The 19,561-nt window shown below is 50.2% G+C and overlaps 1 protein-coding gene across 1 annotated transcript in view; it reads left to right on the forward strand.

The window, feature by feature from the left end:
* Window positions 1-19,561, forward strand: part of NRAP (nebulin related anchoring protein) — a 127,877-nt gene that overhangs the window by 55,321 nt on the left and 52,995 nt on the right. Inside the window, exons 13-19 of the mRNA XM_075348155.1 lie at window positions 3,152-3,259; window positions 5,930-6,037; window positions 6,447-6,545; window positions 9,304-9,408; window positions 9,903-10,010; window positions 10,658-10,759; window positions 10,949-11,146. Coding sequence (XP_075204270.1) covers window positions 3,152-3,259; window positions 5,930-6,037; window positions 6,447-6,545; window positions 9,304-9,408; window positions 9,903-10,010; window positions 10,658-10,759; window positions 10,949-11,146 — 828 coding nt within the window. The remainder of the gene's footprint in view (window positions 1-3,151; window positions 3,260-5,929; window positions 6,038-6,446; window positions 6,546-9,303; window positions 9,409-9,902; window positions 10,011-10,657; window positions 10,760-10,948; window positions 11,147-19,561) is intronic.

Here is a 19,561-nt window from a genome sequence, read left to right on the forward strand (position 1 = left end):
CTCACACACCAAAACAACAGGCAGCAACAACAACAACAACAACAACAACAGCAGCACCTTCTCACAGATCCAGGCCTAGCTCCAAACTGAACTGAATAACCAGCACCTTGTGCAGGAAGCAGAAGGATTTTATCCAGGCCGGAAGTGGTCATCAGATCAATCACCTGGGCAGACTTAATGAGTTTGCTGCCAGCAAGGAAAACCGACATTAACTCTGCAACTGCCAAAAGAAAAACATACCTTTAATGTGTAAGGTCTCAGATGATAAGAGACCCTGAGCCTGTCACTAACCTCACCAAGAGGCAAACGGGACATATTTATAATGATATTTAGATATGCTGACTATGCAAAAAAAAAATGCTAAATATGCAATTGGTATAACTAATAGGAAGACTCTTTAATAAGCAGATAATACCTGCGGACGTCAGAATTGTATGGCTGTACAAGCAGCGTGAAACCGCTGACAACGCTCAGTCATTCAAGAGGCTTACAAGCCGCAGCAAATTTTACTCTGTTACAAAGTTTTTTTTTAATATGTCATCCGACACTAACAGCTCATAGACGGCAGGAATGAGCCTGATATATTCTGTTACATTTGTGGTTGTCCCCCCCCCACCCCCCCAATCTTTGAGTTATGAGTGAAGAACAAGGAGAAGCTTTCACCAAGTCATTAGGACCATGGAAGATAGATGTCCAGGCCGATGGAGCCCCAACATGATGGCCGCCTGCTGCTGGTGTCTGCAGCGTGACCGCCCTGGTCAGAACTATTCCAGAGCATCCAAATTCATTTTTGCATGAAACAAATGTATCACGTGCTATTTCTTATTACTCCTGATATTTATAGATCTGAAAATAAGGAGCGCTGATAGTGTAACACCAAAGTGATCAGTGGGGTATACCTGGAAAATGTACACTCACCTGGATCAGTTGTGACAGTCACAACCACTAGTGCGCATGAGATAATGGCGTCTGCTGCAGCCCCACGTGGATGAGCATACAAGATAAGGCAGAAAAGGGGTTAATGCTGCGCATCAGCCAAATGAAGACGTATAATGTTGATGAAGATGAGTATTCTTTTATTTCATAGGTCTACGCGTTTCAAGGTGACAACCTCTTCCTCAGGACCAATGCATCAACAACAAGGTCCTGAGGAAGAGGTTGTCACCTTGAAACCCCTTTTCTGCCTTATCTTGTATGCTACTCCTGATATTTGACTGGAAAACCTTTAATCAAACATTTGTGACAATTTTTGACATACTGCATTTTCTTACTTCATATCTGGAATCAGCAGAATTTTTTTCAGTTATTTCTTATGCGGTGGTGACATGTTCCGCGGATGATGTGTCAATGTAGGGGTTTGCTCTGCGGAGGGATGGTCCATACTACCCCCAGAGACGTGCCTTGCCCTTATAATTGTGCACGCTGCTGTATAACAGGCCGGGAGATTCACTAATAGTAATGATACAGAGCGGAGGAGCTGGTGCAGAGACCTCCATTCTATCCCCTTACATACAGGGACAGGTCACATGATCTTAGGTGAAGATACATTGTATCAAACTGTGGAATTTAAAAATGATATAAATAATAAAATAATGCACAAACGACAGAAGAAATCAGCCGCCAGTCTCCATACCGCAATCTGATGTGTTCAGGGAAGCAGCAATAGTAATTAGAAAAGAAATGGCCAGTAATTACTAATGATAAATGTTAGAGATGCGTCACCACATCCCTCTGTCACCTGTAATTTGTGAGAGATATCCGATTTCTGTAGAAATCACTGTCCTGTGACGCTTTGGACAGTAATCACAGGAGGCGCCCAGGAGAGGCAGGGGCAGCAGCAGCATGTCACAGGAGGCGCCCAGGAGAGGCAGGGGCAGCAGCAGCATGTCACAGGAGGCGCCCAGGAGAGGCAGGGGCAGCAGCAGCAGCAGCATGTCACAGGAGGCGCCCAGGAGAGGCAGGGGCAGCAGCAGCATGTCACAGGAGGCGGCCAGGAGAGGCAGGGGCAGCAGCAGCAGCAGCATGTCACAGGAGGCGCCCAGGAGAGGCAGGGGCAGCAGCAGCATGTCACAGGAGGCGGCCAGGAGAGGCAGGGGCAGCAGCAGCAGCAAGTCACAGGAGGCGCCCAGGAGAGGCAGGGGCAGCAGCAGCAGCATGTCACAGGAGGCGCCCAGGAGAGGCAGGGGCAGCAGCAGCAACATGTCACAGGAGGCGCCCAAGAGAGGCAGGGGCACCAGCAGCAGCATGTCACAGGAGGCGCCCAGGAGAGGCAGGGGCAGCAGCAGCAACATGTCACAGGAGGCGCCCAGGAGAGGCAGGGGCAGCAGCAGCATGTCACAGGAGGCGCCCAGGAGAGGCAGGGGCAGCAGCAGCAGCATGTCACAGGAGGCGCCCAGGAGAGGCAGGGGTAGCAGCAGGAGCATGTCACAGGAGGCGCCCAGGAGAGGCAGGGGCAGCAGCAGGAGCATGTCACAGGAGGCGCCCAGGAGAGGCAGGGGCTGCAGCAGCAGCATGTCACAGGAGGCGCCCAGGAGAGGCAAGGGCAGCAGCAGCATGTCACAGGAGGCGCCCAGGAGAGGCAGGGGAAGCAGCAGCAGCATGTCACAGGAGGCGCCCAGGAGAGGCAGGGGCAGCAGCAGCAGCATGTCACAGGAGGCGCCCAAGAGAGGCAGGGGCACCAGCAGCAGCATGTCACAGGAGGCGCCCAGGAGAGGCAGGGGCAGCAGCAGCATGTCACAGGAGGCGCCCAGGAGAGGCAGGGGAAGCAGCAGCAGCATGTCACAGGAGGCGCCCAGGAGAGGCAGGGGCAGCAGCAGCAGCATGTCACAGGAGGCGCCCAGGAGAGGCAGGGGCAGCAGCATGTCACAGGAGGAGCCCAGAAGAGGCAGGGGCAGCAGCAGCAGCATGACACAGGCAGTCTAAACTCCGCCCCCTGAAGGGAGGGTCAGAGGTGATTGGTTACTCATCAACTGACATTATCTAGAGGAAGCAGCGGATTGGAGGAGATTCTGTGACTACAGCAGAATACACAGGGCTGCGCTGTGCTGTTTGTTGATTGTCACCCCATTAATACCTATATTTTTATTACTATGTAATGACCTCATTACCATCAGTGTGAATATAACGTTCCGCAATTCTTACTTGTTTGCAGCTGAAATACAAAGAAAAGTACCAGAATCAGATGAAAGGACATTATGAAGGAGTTGGTATGGACCGTCGCACATTACACGCCATCAAGGCTGGGACCCTCGCCAGCAATGTGAGCATCTGCAAGGGCGTGGAAAAGAAACTGATACTTCTGGGATAGTATTATTACCAATATTACTATGCTGTCTGTAGTGAGCTCCCTCTAGTGGTGGCTATAAAAATCTGTATGCTGTGAGCGCCCTCTAGTGGGGGCTGTATAAATATGTATGTAGTGAGCTCCCTCTAGTGGTGGCTGTATAAATCTGTATGTAGTGAGTTCCCTCTAGTGGTGGCTGTATAAATCTGTATGTAGTGAGCTCCCCCTAGTGGGGGCTGTATAATTCTGTATGTAGTGAGCTCCCTCTAGTGGTGGCTGTATAAATCTGTATGTAGTGAGCTCCCTCTAGTGGTGGCTGTATAAATCTGTATGTAGTGAGTTCCCTCTAGTGGTGGCTGTATAAATCTGTATGTAGTGAGCTCCCCCTAGTGGGGGCTGTATAATTCTGTATGTAGTGAGCTCCCTCTAGTGGTGGCTGTATAAATCTGTATGTAGTGAGCTCCCTCTAGTGGTGGCTGTATAAATCTGTATGTAGTGAGCTCCCTCTAGTGGTGGCTGTATAAATCTGTATGTAGTGAGCTCCCTCTAGTGGTGGATGTATAAATCTGTATGTAGTGAGTTCCCTCTAGTGGTGGCTGTATAAATCTGTATGTAGTGAGTTCCCTCTAGTGGTGGCTGTATAAATCTGTATGTAGTGAGCTCCCTCTAGTGGTGGCTGTATAAATCTGTATGTAGTGAGATCCCTCTAGTGGTGGCTGTATAAATCTGTATGTAGTGATCTCCCTCTAGTGGGGGCTGTATAATTCTGTATGTAGTGAGCTCCCTCTAGTGGTGGCTGTATAAATCTGTATGTAGTGAGCTCCCTCTAGTGGTGGCTGTATAAATCTGTATGTAGTGAGCTCCCTCTAGTGGTGGCTGTATAAATCTGTATGTAGTGAGCTCCCTCTAGTGGTGGATGTATAAGTCTGTATGTAATGAGCTCCCTCTAGTGGTGGCTGTATAAAACTGTATGTAGTGAGCTCCCTCTAGTGGTGGCTGTATAAATCTGTATGTAGTGAGCTCCCTCTAGTGGTGGCTGTATAAATCTGTATGTAGTGAGCTCCCTCTAGTGGTGGCTGTATAAATCTGTATGTAGTGAGCTCCCTCTAGTGGTAGCTGTATAAATCTGTATGTAGTGAGCTCCCTCTAGTGGTGACTGTATAAATCTGTTTGTAGTGAGCTCCCTCTAGTGGTGGCTGTATAAATCTGTATCTAGTGAGCTCCCTCTAGTGGTGGCTGTATAAATCTGTATGTAGTGAGCTTCCTCTAGTGGTGGCTGTATAAATCTGTATGTAGTGAGCTCCCTCTAGTGGTGGCTGTATAGATCTGTATGTAGTGAGCTCCCTCTAGTTGTGGCTGTATAAATCTGTATGTAGTGAGCTCCCTCTAGTGGTGGCTGTATAAATCTGTATGTAGTGAGATCCCTCTAGTGGTAGCTGTATAAATCTGTATGTAGTGAGCTCCCTCTAGTGGTGACTGTATAAATCTGTTTGTAGTGAGCTCCCTCTAGTGGTGGCTGTATAAATCTGTATCTAGTGAGCTCCCTCTAGTGGTGGCTGTATAAATCTGTATGTAGTGAGCTTCCTCTAGTGGTGGCTGTATAAATCTGTATGTAGTGAGCTCCCTCTAGTGGTGGCTGTATAGATCTGTATGTAGTGAGCTCCCTCTAGTTGTGGCTGTATAAATCTGTATGTAGTGAGCTCCCTCTAGTGGTGGCTGTATAAATCTGTATGTAGTGAGCTCCCTCTAGTGGTGGCTGTATAAATCTGTATGTAGTGAGCTCCCTCTAGTGGGCGCTGTATAAATCTGTATGTAGTGAGCTCGCTCTAGTGGTGGCTGTATAAATCTGTATGTAGTGAGCTCCCTCTAGTGGTGGATGTATAAATCTGTATGTAGTGAGCTCCCTCTAGTGGTGGCTGTATAAATCTGTATGTAGTGAGCTCCCTCTAGTGGTGGCTGTATAAATCTGTATGTAGTGAGCTCCCCCTAGTGGTGGCTGTATAAATCTGTATGTAGTGAGCTCCCTCTAGTGGTGGATGTATAAATCTGTATGTAGTGAGCTCCCTCTAGTGGTGGCTGTATAAATCTGTATGTAGTGAGCTCCCTCTAGTGGTGGCTGTATAAATCTGTATGTAGTGAGCTCCCCCTAGTGGTGGCTGTATAAATCTGTATGTAGTGAGCTCCCTCTAGTGGTGGCTGTATAAATCTGTATGTAGTGAGCTCCCTCTAGTGGTGGCTGTATAAATCTGTATGTAATGAGCTCCCTCTAGTGGTGGCTGTATAAATCTGTATGTAGTGAGCTCGCTCTAGTGGTGGCTGTATAAATCTGTATGTAGTGAGCTCCCTCTAGTGGTGGATGTATAAATCTGTATGTAGTGAGCTCCCTCTAGTGGTGGCTGTATAAATCTGTATGTAGTGAGCTCCCTCTAGTGGTGGCTGTATAAATCTGTATGTAGTGAGCTCCCTCTAGTGGTGGCTGTATAAATCTGTATGTAATGAGCTCCCTCTAGTGGTGGATGTATAAATCTGTATGTAATGAGCTCCCTCTAGTGGTGGCTGTATAAATCTGTATGTAGTGAGTTCCCTGCCACATTGAAAGTGAAATACCACAATGGATGGAAACTGATTTTTGTCCTGTGCCTGCAGCTCGCCTACAAATCAGACAAGACGGACTGTGCGGATGGAGAATATTGTTTCCCAGCGACACTCGCTCCGTCTTACCAGACCACAAAGAAGCTTTTACCCCTGAAAGACGTATGTAATGCCGGGCGCTCATAATACTGGGAATGGGCAGCAATCATCAAATTGTTTGTTTATAAATACATATGCATTGGAAAGTGCATGGTCTCCCAGCAGCACAGAGTATTTCAGGAGAGTTGTTGATCGTGTGAGAAGGCATAGACGGGAGATACTTATTTGCTCAGTGACTTTTGTGAGAGCAGTATGCGGACTGTTGTGGGATATCCCTGGTGAAGATTTACACTGGGTCCCCCAGCAGCACAGAGTATTTTAAAGGAGAAGTTTTCAGATTTTGGAAGGGACCATGGGTTTAGTTATATAGTGTGAGGAGTTCATCTCCAGCAGCACAGAGTGTTTCAGGAGATGGGTGTTCTGAAGTCTGGCCGAGGCCATGATCTCTACGTCATCTCTTCCTTCCCTGCAGGTAAATTACCGTCAGAGCATCGACAAGGTGAAGTTCAGTTCAGTCGCCGACTCCCCAGAGATGTTACAAGCGAGGGTTAATGCCCAGCAGCTGAGCGATGTGAGTGTGCGGAGCTGATAACGAGGGCAACTACAATGATGCGTCTAACAGCCGTACTACAATGATGCGTCTAACAGCCGTACTACAATGATGCGTCTAACAGCCATACTACAATGATGCGTCTAACAGCCATACTACAATGATGCGTCTAACAGCCGTACTACAATGATGCGTCTAACAGCCGTACTACAATGATGCGTCTAACAGCCGTACTGCAATAATGCGTCTAACAGCCGTACTGCAATGATGTGTCTAACAGCCGTACTACAATGATGCGTCTAACAGCCATACTACAATGATGCGTCTAACAGCCGTACTACAATGATGCGTCTAACAGCCGTACTACAATGATGCGTCTAACAGCCATACTACAATGATGCGTCTAACAGCCGTACTACAATGATGCGTCTTAACAGCCGTACTACAATGATGCGTCTAACAGCCATACTACAATGATGTGTCTAACAGCCGTACTACAATGATGCGTCTAACAGCCGTACTACAATGATGTGTCTAACAGCCGTACTGCAATGATGCGTCTAACAGCCATACTACAATGATGCGTCTAACAGCCGTACTACAATGATGTGTCTAACAGCCATACTACAATGATGTGTCTAACAGCCGTACTACAATGATGCGTCTAACAGCCATACTACAATGATGTGTCTAACAGCCGTACTGCAATGATGTGTCTAACAGCCGTACTGCAATGATGTGTCTAACAGCCGTACTACAATGATACGTCTAACAGCCATACTACAATGATGTGTCTAACAGCCATACTACAATGATGTGTCTAACAGCCATACTACAATGATGTGTCTAACAGCCGTACTACAATGATGCGTCTAACAGCCATACTACAATGATGCGTCTAACAGCCATACTGCAATGTTGTGTCTAACAGCCGTACTGCAATGATGTGTCTAACAGCCGTACTACAATGATGCGTCTAACAGCCATACTACAATGATGTGTCTAACAGCCATACTACAATGATGTGTCTAACAGCCGTACTACAATGATGCGTCTAACAGCCATACTACAATGATGTGTCTAACAGCCGTACTGCAATGATGTGTCTAACAGCCGTACTACAATGATGCGTCTAACAGCCGTACTACAATGATACATCTAACAGCCGTACTACAATGATACATCTAACAGCCGTACTACAATGATGCGTCTAACAGCCGTACTACAATGATGCGTCTAACAGCCGTACTGCAATGATGCGTCTAACAGCCGTACTACAATGATGCGTCTAACAGCCGTACTACAATGATGTGTCTAACAGCCATACTACAATGATGTGTCTAACAGCCGTACTACAATGATGCGTCTAACAGCCATACTACAATGATGTGTCTAACAGCCGTACTACAATGATGTGTCTAACAGCCATACTACAATGATGTGTCTAACAGCCGTACTGCAATGATGTGTCTAACAGCCATACTACAATGATGCGTCTAACAGCCGTACTACAATGATGCGTCTAACAGCCGTACTACAATGATGCGTCTAACATACGTACTACAATGATGCGTCTAACAGCCATACTACAATGATGCGTCTAACAGCCATACTACAATGATGCGTCTAACAGCCGTACTACAATGATGCGTCTAACAGCCGTACTACAATGATGCGTCTAACAGCCGTACTGCAATGATGCGTCTAACAGCCGTACTGCAATGATGCGTCTAACAGCCATACTACAATGATGCGTCTAACAGCCGTACTACAATGATGCGTCTAACAGCTGTACTACAATGATGTGTCTAACAGCCGTATTACAATGATGCGTCTAACAGCCGTACTACAATGATGTGTCTAACAGCTGTACTGCAATGATGTGTCTAACAGCCGTACTACAATGATGCGTCTAACAGCTGTACTACAATGATGTGTCTAACAGCCGTACTACAATGATGCGTCTAACAGCCGTACTACAATGATGTGTCTAACAGCCGTACTGCAATGATGTGTCTAACAGCCGTACTACAATGATGTGTCTAACAGCCGTACTACAATGATGCGTCTAACAGCTGTACTACAATGATGTGTCTAACAGCCGTACTACAATGATGTGTCTAACAGCCGTACTACAATGATGTGTCTAACAGCCGTACTACAATGATGTGTCTAACAGCCGTACTACAATGATGCGTCTAACAGCTGTACTACAATGATGCGTCTAACAGCCGTACTACAATGATGTGTCTAACAGCCGTACTGCAATGATGCGTCTAACAGCCGTACTACAATGATGAGTCTAACAGCCGTACTACAATGATGTGTCTAACAGCCGTACTACAATGATGCGTCTAACAGCCATACTACAATGATGTGTCTAACAGCCATACTACAATGATGCGTCTAACAGCCGTACTACAATGATGCGTCTAACAGCCGTACTACAATGATGTGTCTAACAGCCGTACTACAATGATGCGTCTAACAGCCATACTACAATGATGCGTCTAACAGCCGTACTGGTGTTCAGTAATCATATGCATGTCTCATTGAGGTAGTGACCACACATAAGTGCCACGTAGTCCAGCCAGATTCCACGCTGATCCCCCCCGCTCCTCCCAATGAGTGCCACGTAGAATACTGCCCCTGCACAAGACGTATGAGATGCTAGGCAGGGAGTATATGGCGGTACTGGGGTTTAGCTGTAATATCAGACACAACCTGCGGACAGGGGGGGCGCTGTGTTATAACTTGCACTTCTCTGCTGCCTATTCAGCTGAATTACAGGGCGGATTACGAGAAATCCAAGACCCGCTACACTCTGCCCCAAGACGTGCCGGAGCTGGTGAAGGCCAAGGAGAACGCTGAGCTCTACAGCGAGGTAAGAAACCCACCAAACCGACCCACCACTGTCATTACATCATAGCATGTGACAGTCTGGGACCCCCCATTGTATGTGCTCCGGTGTCAGGGACCCCCCTGGTTTATGGGCTCCAGTATCAGGGACACCCCCAGTATCAGGGACCCTCCATTATCAGGGACCCCTGGTGTATGTGCTCCAGTATCAGGGAGCCTCCAGTATCCGGGACCCCTGGTGTATGTGCTCCAGTATCAGGGAGCTTCCAGTATCCGGGACCCCTGGTGTATGCGCTCCAGTATCAGGGAGCCTCCAGTATCCGGGACCCCTGGTGTATGCGCTCCAGTATCAGGGAGCCTCCAGTATCCGGGACCCCTGGTGTATGCGCTCCAGTATCAGGGACACCCCCAGTATCAAGGACCCCTGGTGTATGTGCTCTGGTGTCAGGGACCCTCCATAATCAGGGACCCCCTATCTCTTTACGGTCCCCAGTCCTGTTCATTGGGATTTCATTATAGAACAAATACAAGGAGGAATGGATGAAGAGCAAAGGGCAGAACTTCGAGATGAGTCTGGACAACCTGACCATGATGTGCGCTAAAGCCTCCGGGGACCTCGCCAGTGATGTAAGTGGAGTGTGAGCAGCACCCGACTAGAGAGTAAAACATGAAGTGACAGCAGAATAGTGAATGCAGCTCTGGAGGTGACTGGAGGATAAGACACAATGTAACAACAGAATAGTGACTGCAGCTCTGGAGGTGACTAGAGGATACTACACAATGTAACAACAGAATAGTGACTGCAGCTCTGGAGGTGACTGGAGGATAAGAAACGATGTAACAGCAGAATAGTGACTGCAGCTCTGGAGGTGACTGGAGGATAAGACATGATGTAACAGCAAAATAGTGACTGCAGCTCTGGAGGTGACTGGAGGATAAGACACGATGTAACAGCAGAATAGTGACTACAGCTCTGGAGGTGACTGGAGAATAAGACACGATGTAACAGCAGAATAGTGACTGCAGCTCTGGAGGTGACTGGAGGATAAGACACGATGTAACAGCAGAATAGTGACTGCAGCTCTGGAGGATACGACATGATGTAACAACAGAATAGTGAGCGCAGCTCTGGAGGTGACTGCAGGATAAGACACGGTGTAACAGCAGCATAGTGACTGCAGCTCTGGAGGTGACTGGAGGATACGACATGATGTAACAACAGAATAGTGAGCGCAGCTCTGGAGGATAAGACATGATGTACCTGTCACCTACAGATCAAATACAGGGAGGAATATGAAAAAACAAAAGGAAAAGCAGCAGCGACAAGCGATTCCCGTCTGCTCCATTCTCTGCAGGTTGGAAAGCTGAATAGTGAGGTAATGGAGCCGCATCTATAGTGCATGAGCAGGCACCCAGCTTTCCCAGAGCCCTGATAATGCAGGGAAACATCCTTTCCCACTGTATAATCTGGTGTTTCTACCATTCAGGAGCCTGGGAAAGCTGGGTACGACACATTATTACCTTCATGCAGGGGTCGTGCTCAGATACATTTATTTCTCCTTTAGATTAATTACAAGAAAGGATTCGAGGAGACGAAGTCGCACTTCAATTTGCCGCTGGACATGGTGAACATCGCGCACGCCAAACAGGCGCAGGCGCTGGCCAGTGACCGGGAGTACCGCACCAAGCTGCACCAGTACACCCTGCTGCCCGAGGACATGAGGCTCACATGGGCCAAGAAAGCCTACCACTTACAGAGCGAGGTGAGATGGCGGCACATTACAGAGCGAGGTGAGATGGCGGCACATTACAGAGCGAGGTAAGATGGCGGCACATTACAGAGCGAGGTAAGATGGCGGCACATTACAGAGCGAGGTGAGATGGCGGCACATTACAGAGCGAGGTGAGATGGCGGCACATTATAGAGCGAGGTGAGATGGCGGCACATTATAGAGCGAGGTGAGATGGCGGCACATTACAGAGCGAGATGAGATGGCGGCACATTACAGAGCGAGGTGAGATGGCGGCACAATATAGAGCGAGGTGAGATGGCGGCACATTACAGAGCGAGATGAGATGGCGGCACAATATAGAGCGAGGTGAGATCGCAGCACATTACAGAGCGAGGTGAGATCGCAGCACATTACAGAGCGAGGTGAGATCGCAGCACATTACAGAGCGAGGTGAGATTGCAGCACATTACAGAGTGAGGTGAGATGGCGGCACATTACAGAGCGAGGTGAGATGGCAGCACATTACAGAGTGAGGTGAGATGGCAGCACATTACAGAGTGAGGTGAGATGGCGGCACATTACAGAGCGAGGTGAGATGGCAGCACATTACAGAGTGAGGTGAGATGGCGGCACATTACAGAGCGAGGTGAGATCGCAGCACATTACAGAGCGAGGTGAGATCGCAGCACATTATAGAGCGAGGTGAGATGGCGGCACATTATAGAGCGAGGTGAGATGGCGGCACATTATAGAGCGAGGTGAGATGGCGGCACAATACAGAGCGAGGTGAGATCGCAGCACATTACAGAGCGAGGTAAGATGGCGGCACAATATAGAGCAAGGTGAGATGGCGGCACAATATAGAGCGAGGTGAGATGGCGGCACATTACAGAGCGAGGTGAGATGGCGGCACAATACAGAGCGAGGTGAGATCGCAGCACATTACAGAGCGAGGTGAGATGGCGGCACAATATAGAGCGAGGTGAGATGGCACCACAATACAGAGCGAGGTGAGATGGCGGCACAATACAGAGCGAGGTGAGATCGCAGCACATTACAGAGCGAGGTGAGATGGCGGCACATTACAGAGCGAGGTGAGATGGCGGCACATTACAGAGCGAGGTGAGATGGCGGCACATTACAGAGCGAGGTGAGATGGCGGCACATTACAGAGCGAGGTGAGATGGCGGCACATTACAGAGCGAGGTGAGATCGCAGCACATTACAGAGCGAGGTGAGATCGCAGCACATTACAGAGCGAGGTGAGATGGCGGCACATTATAGAGCGAGGTGAGATGGCGGCACATTACAGAGCGAGGTGAGATGGCGGCACAATATAGAGCGAGGTGAGATGGCGGCACATTATAGAGCGAGGTGAGATGGCGGCACATTACAGAGCGAGGTGAGATGGCGGCACATTACAGAGCGAGGTGAGATGGCGGCACAATATAGAGCGAGGTGAGATGGCGGCACATTATAGAGCGAGGTGAGATGGCGGCACATTACAGAGCGAGGTGAGATGGCGGCACATTACAGAGCGAGGTGAGATGGCGGCACATTACAGAGCGAGGTGAGATCGCAGCACATTACAGAGCGAGGTGAGATGGCGGCACATTACAGAGCGAGGTGAGATCGCAGCACATTACAGAGCGAGGTGAGATGGCGGCACATTACAGAGCGAGGTGAGATCGCAGCACATTACAGAGCGAGGTGAGATGGCGGCACATTATAGAGCGAGGTGAGATCGCAGCACATTACAGAGCGAGGTGAGATGGCGGCACAATATAGAGCGAGGTGAGATGGCGGCACATTACAGAGCGAGGTGAGATCGCAGCACATTACAGAGCGAGGTGAGATGGCGGCACAATATAGAGCGAGGTGAGATGGCGGCACATTACAGAGCGAGATGAGATGGCGGCACAATACAGAGCGAGGTGAGATGGCAGCACAATATAGAGCGAGGTGAGATGGCGGCACATTATAGAGCGAGGTGAGATGATGGCACATTATAGAGCGAGGTGAGATGGCGGCACAATATAGAGCGAGGTGAGATGGCGGCACAATATATAGTGAGGTGAGATGGCGGCACAATATAGAGCGAGGTGAGATGGCGGCACAATATAGAGTGAGGTGAGATGGCGGCACATTACAGAGCGAGGTGAGATGGCGGCACAATATAGAGCGAGGTGAGATGGCGGCACATTATAGAGCGAGGTGAGATGGCGGCACAATATAGAGTGAGGTGAGATGGCGGCACATTATAGAGCGAGGTGAGATGGCGGCACAATATAGAGTGAGGTGAGATGGCGGCACAATATAGAGCGAGGTGAGATGGCGGCACAATATAGAGCGAGGTGAGATGGCGGCACAATATAGAGTGAGGTGAGATGGCGGCACATTATAGAGCGAGGTGAGATGGCGGCACAATATAGAGCGAGGTGAGATGGCGGCACAATATAGAGCGAGGTGAGATGGCGGCACAATATAGAGCGAGGTGAGATGGCGGCACAATATAGAGCGAGGTGAGATGGCGGCACATTACAAAGACAGGTGAGATGGCGGCACATTACAGAGCGAGGTGAGATGGTGGCACAATATAGAGCGAGGTGAGATGGCGGCACATTACAGAGCGAGGTGAGATGGCGGCACAATATAGAGTGAGGTGAGATGGCGGCACAATATAGAGTGAGGTGAGATGGCGGCACAATATAGAGTGAGGTGAGATGGCGGCACATTACAAAGACAGGTGAGATGGCGGCACAATATAGAGCGAGGTGAGATGGCGGCACATTACAGAACGAGATGAGATGGCGGCACAATACAGAGCGAGGTGAGATGGCGGCACAATATAGAACGAGGTGAGATGGCGGCACATTATAGAGCGAGGTGAGATGGCGGCACATTACAGAGCGAGGTGAGATCGCAGCACATTACAGAGCGAGGTGAGATGGCGGCACAATATAGAGCGAGGTGAGATGGCGGCACAATATAGAGCGAGGTGAGATGGCGGCACATTACAGAGCGAGATGAGATGGCGGCACAATATAGAGCGAGATGAGATGGCGGCACAATATAGAGCGAGGTGAGATGGCGGCACATTACAGAGCGAGGTGAGATGGTGGCACAATATAGAGCGAGGTGAGATGGCGGCACATTATAGAGCGAGATGAGATGGCGGCACAATATAGAGTGAGGTGAGATGGCGGCACATTACAGAGCGAGGTCAGATGGTGGCACAATATAGAGCGAGGTGAGATGGCGGCACAATATAGAGCGAGGTGAGATGGCGGCACATTACAGAGCGAAGTGAGATGGCGGCACAATATAGAGCGAGGTGAGATGGCGGCACAATATAGAGCGAGGTGAGATGGCGGCACAATATAGAGCGAGGTGAGATGGCGGCACATTATAGAGCGAGGTGAGATGGCGGCACAATATAGAGCGAGGTGAGATGGCGGCACAATATAGAGCGAGGTGAGATGGCGGCACAATATAGAGCGAGGTGAGATGGCGGCACAATATAGAGCGAGGTGAGATGGCGGCACATTACAGAGCGAGGTGAGATGGCGGCACATTACAGAGCGAGGTGAGATGGCGGCACAATATAGAGCGAGGTGAGATGGCGGCACAATATAGAGCGAGGTGAGATGGCGGCACATTACAGAGCGAGGTGAGATGGCGGCACAATATAGAGCGAGGTGAGATGGTGGCACAATATAGAGCGAGGTGAGATGGCGGCACATTACAGAGCGAGGTGAGATGGTGGCACATTACAGAGCGAGATGAGATGGTGGTACAATACAGAGCGAGGTGAGATGGCGGCACAATATAGAGCGAGGTGAGATGGCGGCACATTACAGAGCGAGGTGAGATGGCGGCACAATATAGAGTGAGGTGATATGGCGGCACAATATAGATTGAGGTGAGATGGCGGCACATTACAAAGACAGGTGAGATGGCGGCGCAATATAGAGCGATGTGAGATGGCGGCACATTACAGAACGAGATGAGATGGCGGCACAATACAGAGCGAGGTGAGATGGCGGCACATTACAGAACGAGATGAGATGGCGGCACATTACAGAGCGAGGTGAGATGGCGGCACAATATAGAGCGAGGTGAGATGGCGGCACATTATAGAGCGAGGTGAGATGGCGGCACATTACAGAGCGAGGTGAGATGGCGGCACAATATAGAGTGAGGAGAGATGGCGGCACAATATAGAGCGAGGTGAGATGGCGGCACAATATAGAGTGAGGTGAGATGGCGTCACAATATAGAACGAGGTGAGATGGTGGCACAATATAGAGCGAGGTGAGATGGCAGCACAATATAGAGCGAGGTGAGATGGCGGCACATTACAGAGCGAGGTGAGATGGCGGCACATTACAGAGCGAGATGAGATGGTGGCACAATACAGAGCGAGGTGAGATGGTGGCACAATATAGAGCGAGGTGAGATGGCGGCACATTACAGAGCGAGGTGAGATGGCGGCACAATATAGAGTGAGGTGAGATGGCGGCACAATATAGAGTGAGGTGAGATGGCGGCACAATATAGAGTGAGGTGAGATGGCGGCACATTACAAAGACAGGTGAGATGGCGGCACAATATAGAGCGAGGTGAGATGGCGGCACATTACAGAACGAGATGAGATGGCGGCACAATACAGAGCGAGGTGAGATGGCGGCACATTATAGAGCGAGGTGAGATGGCGGCACATTACAGAGCGAGGTGAGATGGCGGCACATTATAGAGCGAGGTGAGATGGCGGCACATTATAGAGCGAGGTGAGATGGCGGCACATTATAGAGCGAGGTGAGATGGCGGCACATTACAGAGCGAGGTGAGATGGCGGCACAATATAGAGCGAGGTGAGATGGTGGCACAATATAGAGCGAGGTGAGATGGCGGCACATTACAGAGCGAGGTGAGATGGTGGCACATTACAGAGCGAGATGAGATGGTGGTACAATACAGAGCGAGGTGAGATGGCGGCACAATATAGAGCGAGGTGAGATGGCGGCACAATATAGAACGAGGTGAGATGGCGGCACATTATAGAGCGAGGTGAGATGGCGGCACATTACAGAGCGAGGTGAGATCGCAGCACATTACAGAGCGAGGTGAGATGGCGGCACAATATAGAGCGAGGTGAGATGGCGGCACAATATAGAGCGAGGTGAGATGGCGGCACATTACAGAGCGAGATGAGATGGCGGCACAATATAGAGCGAGATGAGATGGCGGCACAATATAGAGCGAGGTGAGATGGCGGCACATTACAGAGCGAGGTGAGATGGTGGCACAATATAGAGCGAGGTGAGATGGCGGCACATTATAGAGCGAGATGAGATGGCGGCACAATATAGAGTGAGGTGAGATGGCGGCACATTACAGAGCGAGGTCAGATGGTGGCACAATATAGAGCGAGGTGAGATGGCGGCACAATATAGAGCGAGGTGAGATGGCGGCACATTACAGAGCGAGGTGAGATGGCGGCACAATATAGAGCGAGGTGAGATGGCGGCACAATATAGAGCGAGGTGAGATGGCGGCACAATATAGAGCGAGGTGAGATGGCGGCACATTATAGAGCGAGGTGAGATGGCGGCACAATATAGAGCGAGGTGAGATGGCGGCACAATATAGAGCGAGGTGAGATGGCGGCACAATATAGAGCGAGGTGAGATGGCGGCACAATATAGAGCGAGGTGAGATGGCGGCACATTACAGAGCGAGGTGAGATGGCGGCACATTACAGAGCGAGGTGAGATGGCGGCACAATATAGAGCGAGGTGAGATGGCGGCACAATATAGAGCGAGGTGAGATGGCGGCACATTACAGAGCGAGGTGAGATGGCGGCACAATATAGAGCGAGGTGAGATGGTGGCACAATATAGAGCGAGGTGAGATGGCGGCACATTACAGAGCGAGGTGAGATGGTGGCACATTACAGAGCGAGATGAGATGGTGGTACAATACAGAGCGAGGTGAGATGGCGGCACAATATAGAGCGAGGTGAGATGGCGGCACATTACAGAGCGAGGTGAGATGGCGGCACAATATAGAGTGAGGTGATATGGCGGCACAATATAGATTGAGGTGAGATGGCGGCACATTACAAAGACAGGTGAGATGGCGGCGCAATATAGAGCGATGTGAGATGGCGGCACATTACAGAACGAGATGAGATGGCGGCACAATACAGAGCGAGGTGAGATGGCGGCACATTACAGAACGAGATGAGATGGCGGCACATTACAGAGCGAGGTGAGATGGCGGCACAATATAGAGCGAGGTGAGATGGCGGCACATTATAGAGCGAGGTGAGATGGCGGCACATTACAGAGCGAGGTGAGATGGCGGCACAATATAGAGTGAGGAGAGATGGCGGCACAATATAGAGCGAGGTGAGATGGCGGCACAATATAGAGTGAGGTGAGATGGCGTCACAATATAGAACGAGGTGAGATGGTGGCACAATATAGAGCGAGGTGAGATGGCAGCACAATATAGAGCGAGGTGAGATGGCGGCACATTACAGAGCGAGGTGAGATGGCGGCACATTACAGAGCGAGATGAGATGGTGGCACAATACAGAGCGAGGTGAGATGGTGGCACAATATAGAGCGAGGTGAGATGGCGGCACATTACAGAGCGAGGTGAGATGGCGGCACAATATAGAGTGAGGTGAGATGGCGGCACAATATAGAGTGAGGTGAGATGGCGGCACAATATAGAGTGAGGTGAGATGGCGGCACATTACAAAGACAGGTGAGATGGCGGCACAATATAGAGCGAGGTGAGATGGCGGCACATTACAGAACGAGATGAGATGGCGGCACAATACAGAGCGAGGTGAGATGGCGGCACATTATAGAGCGAGGTGAGATGGCGGCACATTACAGAGCGAGGTGAGATGGCGGCACATTATAGAGCGAGGTGAGATGGCGGCACATTTTAGAGCGAGGTGAGATGGCGGCACATTATAGAGCGAGGTGAGATGGCGGCACATTACAGAGCGAGGTGAGATGGCGGCACATTACAGAGCGAGGTGAGATGGCGGCACAATATAGAACGAGGGGGTCACTTACAATATGTGGGGCCTTCTCATCCATGGAGGGGTCACTCACAATATGCGGGGGCTTCTCATCCATGGAGGGGTTCACTCACAATATGTGGGGGCTTCTCATCCATGGAGGGTGTCACTCACAATATGTGGGGGCTTCTCATCCATGGAGGGGGTCACTCACAATATGTGGGGGTTTCTCATCCATGGAGGGGTCACTCACAATATGTGGGGCCTTCTCATTCATGGAGGGGGTCACTCACAATATGTGGGGGCTTCTCATCCATGGAGGGGTCACTCACAATATGCGGGGACTTCTCATCCATGGAGGGGGTCACTCACAATATGTGGAGGCTTCTCATCCATGGAGGGGGTCACTCACAATATGTGGAGGCTTCTCATCCATGGAGGGGGTCACTCACAATATGTGGAGGCTTCTCATCCATGGAGGGGGTCACTCACAATATGTGGGGGCTTCTCATCCATGGAGGGGGTCACTCACAATATGTGGGGGCTTCTCATCCATGGAGGGGGTCACTCACAATATGTGGGGGCTTCTCATCCATGGAGGAGGTCACTCACAATATGTGGAGGCTTCTCATCCATGGAGGGGCTCACTCACAATATGTGGGGGCTTCTCATCCATGGAGGCGGTCACTCACAATATGTGGGGGCTTCTCATCCATGGAGGGTGTCACTCACAATATGTGGGGGCTTCTCATCCATGGAGGGGGGTCACTCACAATATGTGGAGGCTTCTCATCCATGGAGGGGGTCACTCACAATATGTGGAGGCTTCTCATCCATGGAGGGGGTCACTCACAATATGTGGGGACTTCTCATCCATGGAGGGGGTCACTCACAATATGTGGGGACTTCTCATCCATGGAGGGGGTCACTCACAATATGCGGAGGCTTCTCATCCATGGAGAGGGTCACTCACAATATGTGGGGGCTTCTCATCCATGGAGGGGTCACTCACAATATGTGGGGGCTTCTCATCCATGGAGAGGGTCACTCACAATATGTGGGGGCTTCTCATCCATGGAGGGGGTCACTCACAATATGTGGGGGCTTCTCATCCATGGAGGGGTCACTCACAATATGTGGGGGCTTCACATCCATAGAGGGGGTCACTCACAATATGTGGAGGCTTCTCATCCATGGAGGAGGTCACTCACAATATGTGGAGGCTTCTCATCCATGGAGGGGCTCACTCACAATATGTGGGGGCTTCTCATCCATGGAGGCGGTCACTCACAATATGTGGGGGCTTCTCATCCATGGAGGGTGTCACTCACAATATGTGGGGGCTTCTCATCCATGGAGGGGGGTCACTCACAATATGTGGAGGCTTCTCATCCATGGAGGG

This window comes from Anomaloglossus baeobatrachus, chromosome 5 (genome assembly GCF_048569485.1).
Source record: "Anomaloglossus baeobatrachus isolate aAnoBae1 chromosome 5, aAnoBae1.hap1, whole genome shotgun sequence".
NCBI lineage: Eukaryota > Metazoa > Chordata > Amphibia > Anura > Aromobatidae > Anomaloglossus > Anomaloglossus baeobatrachus.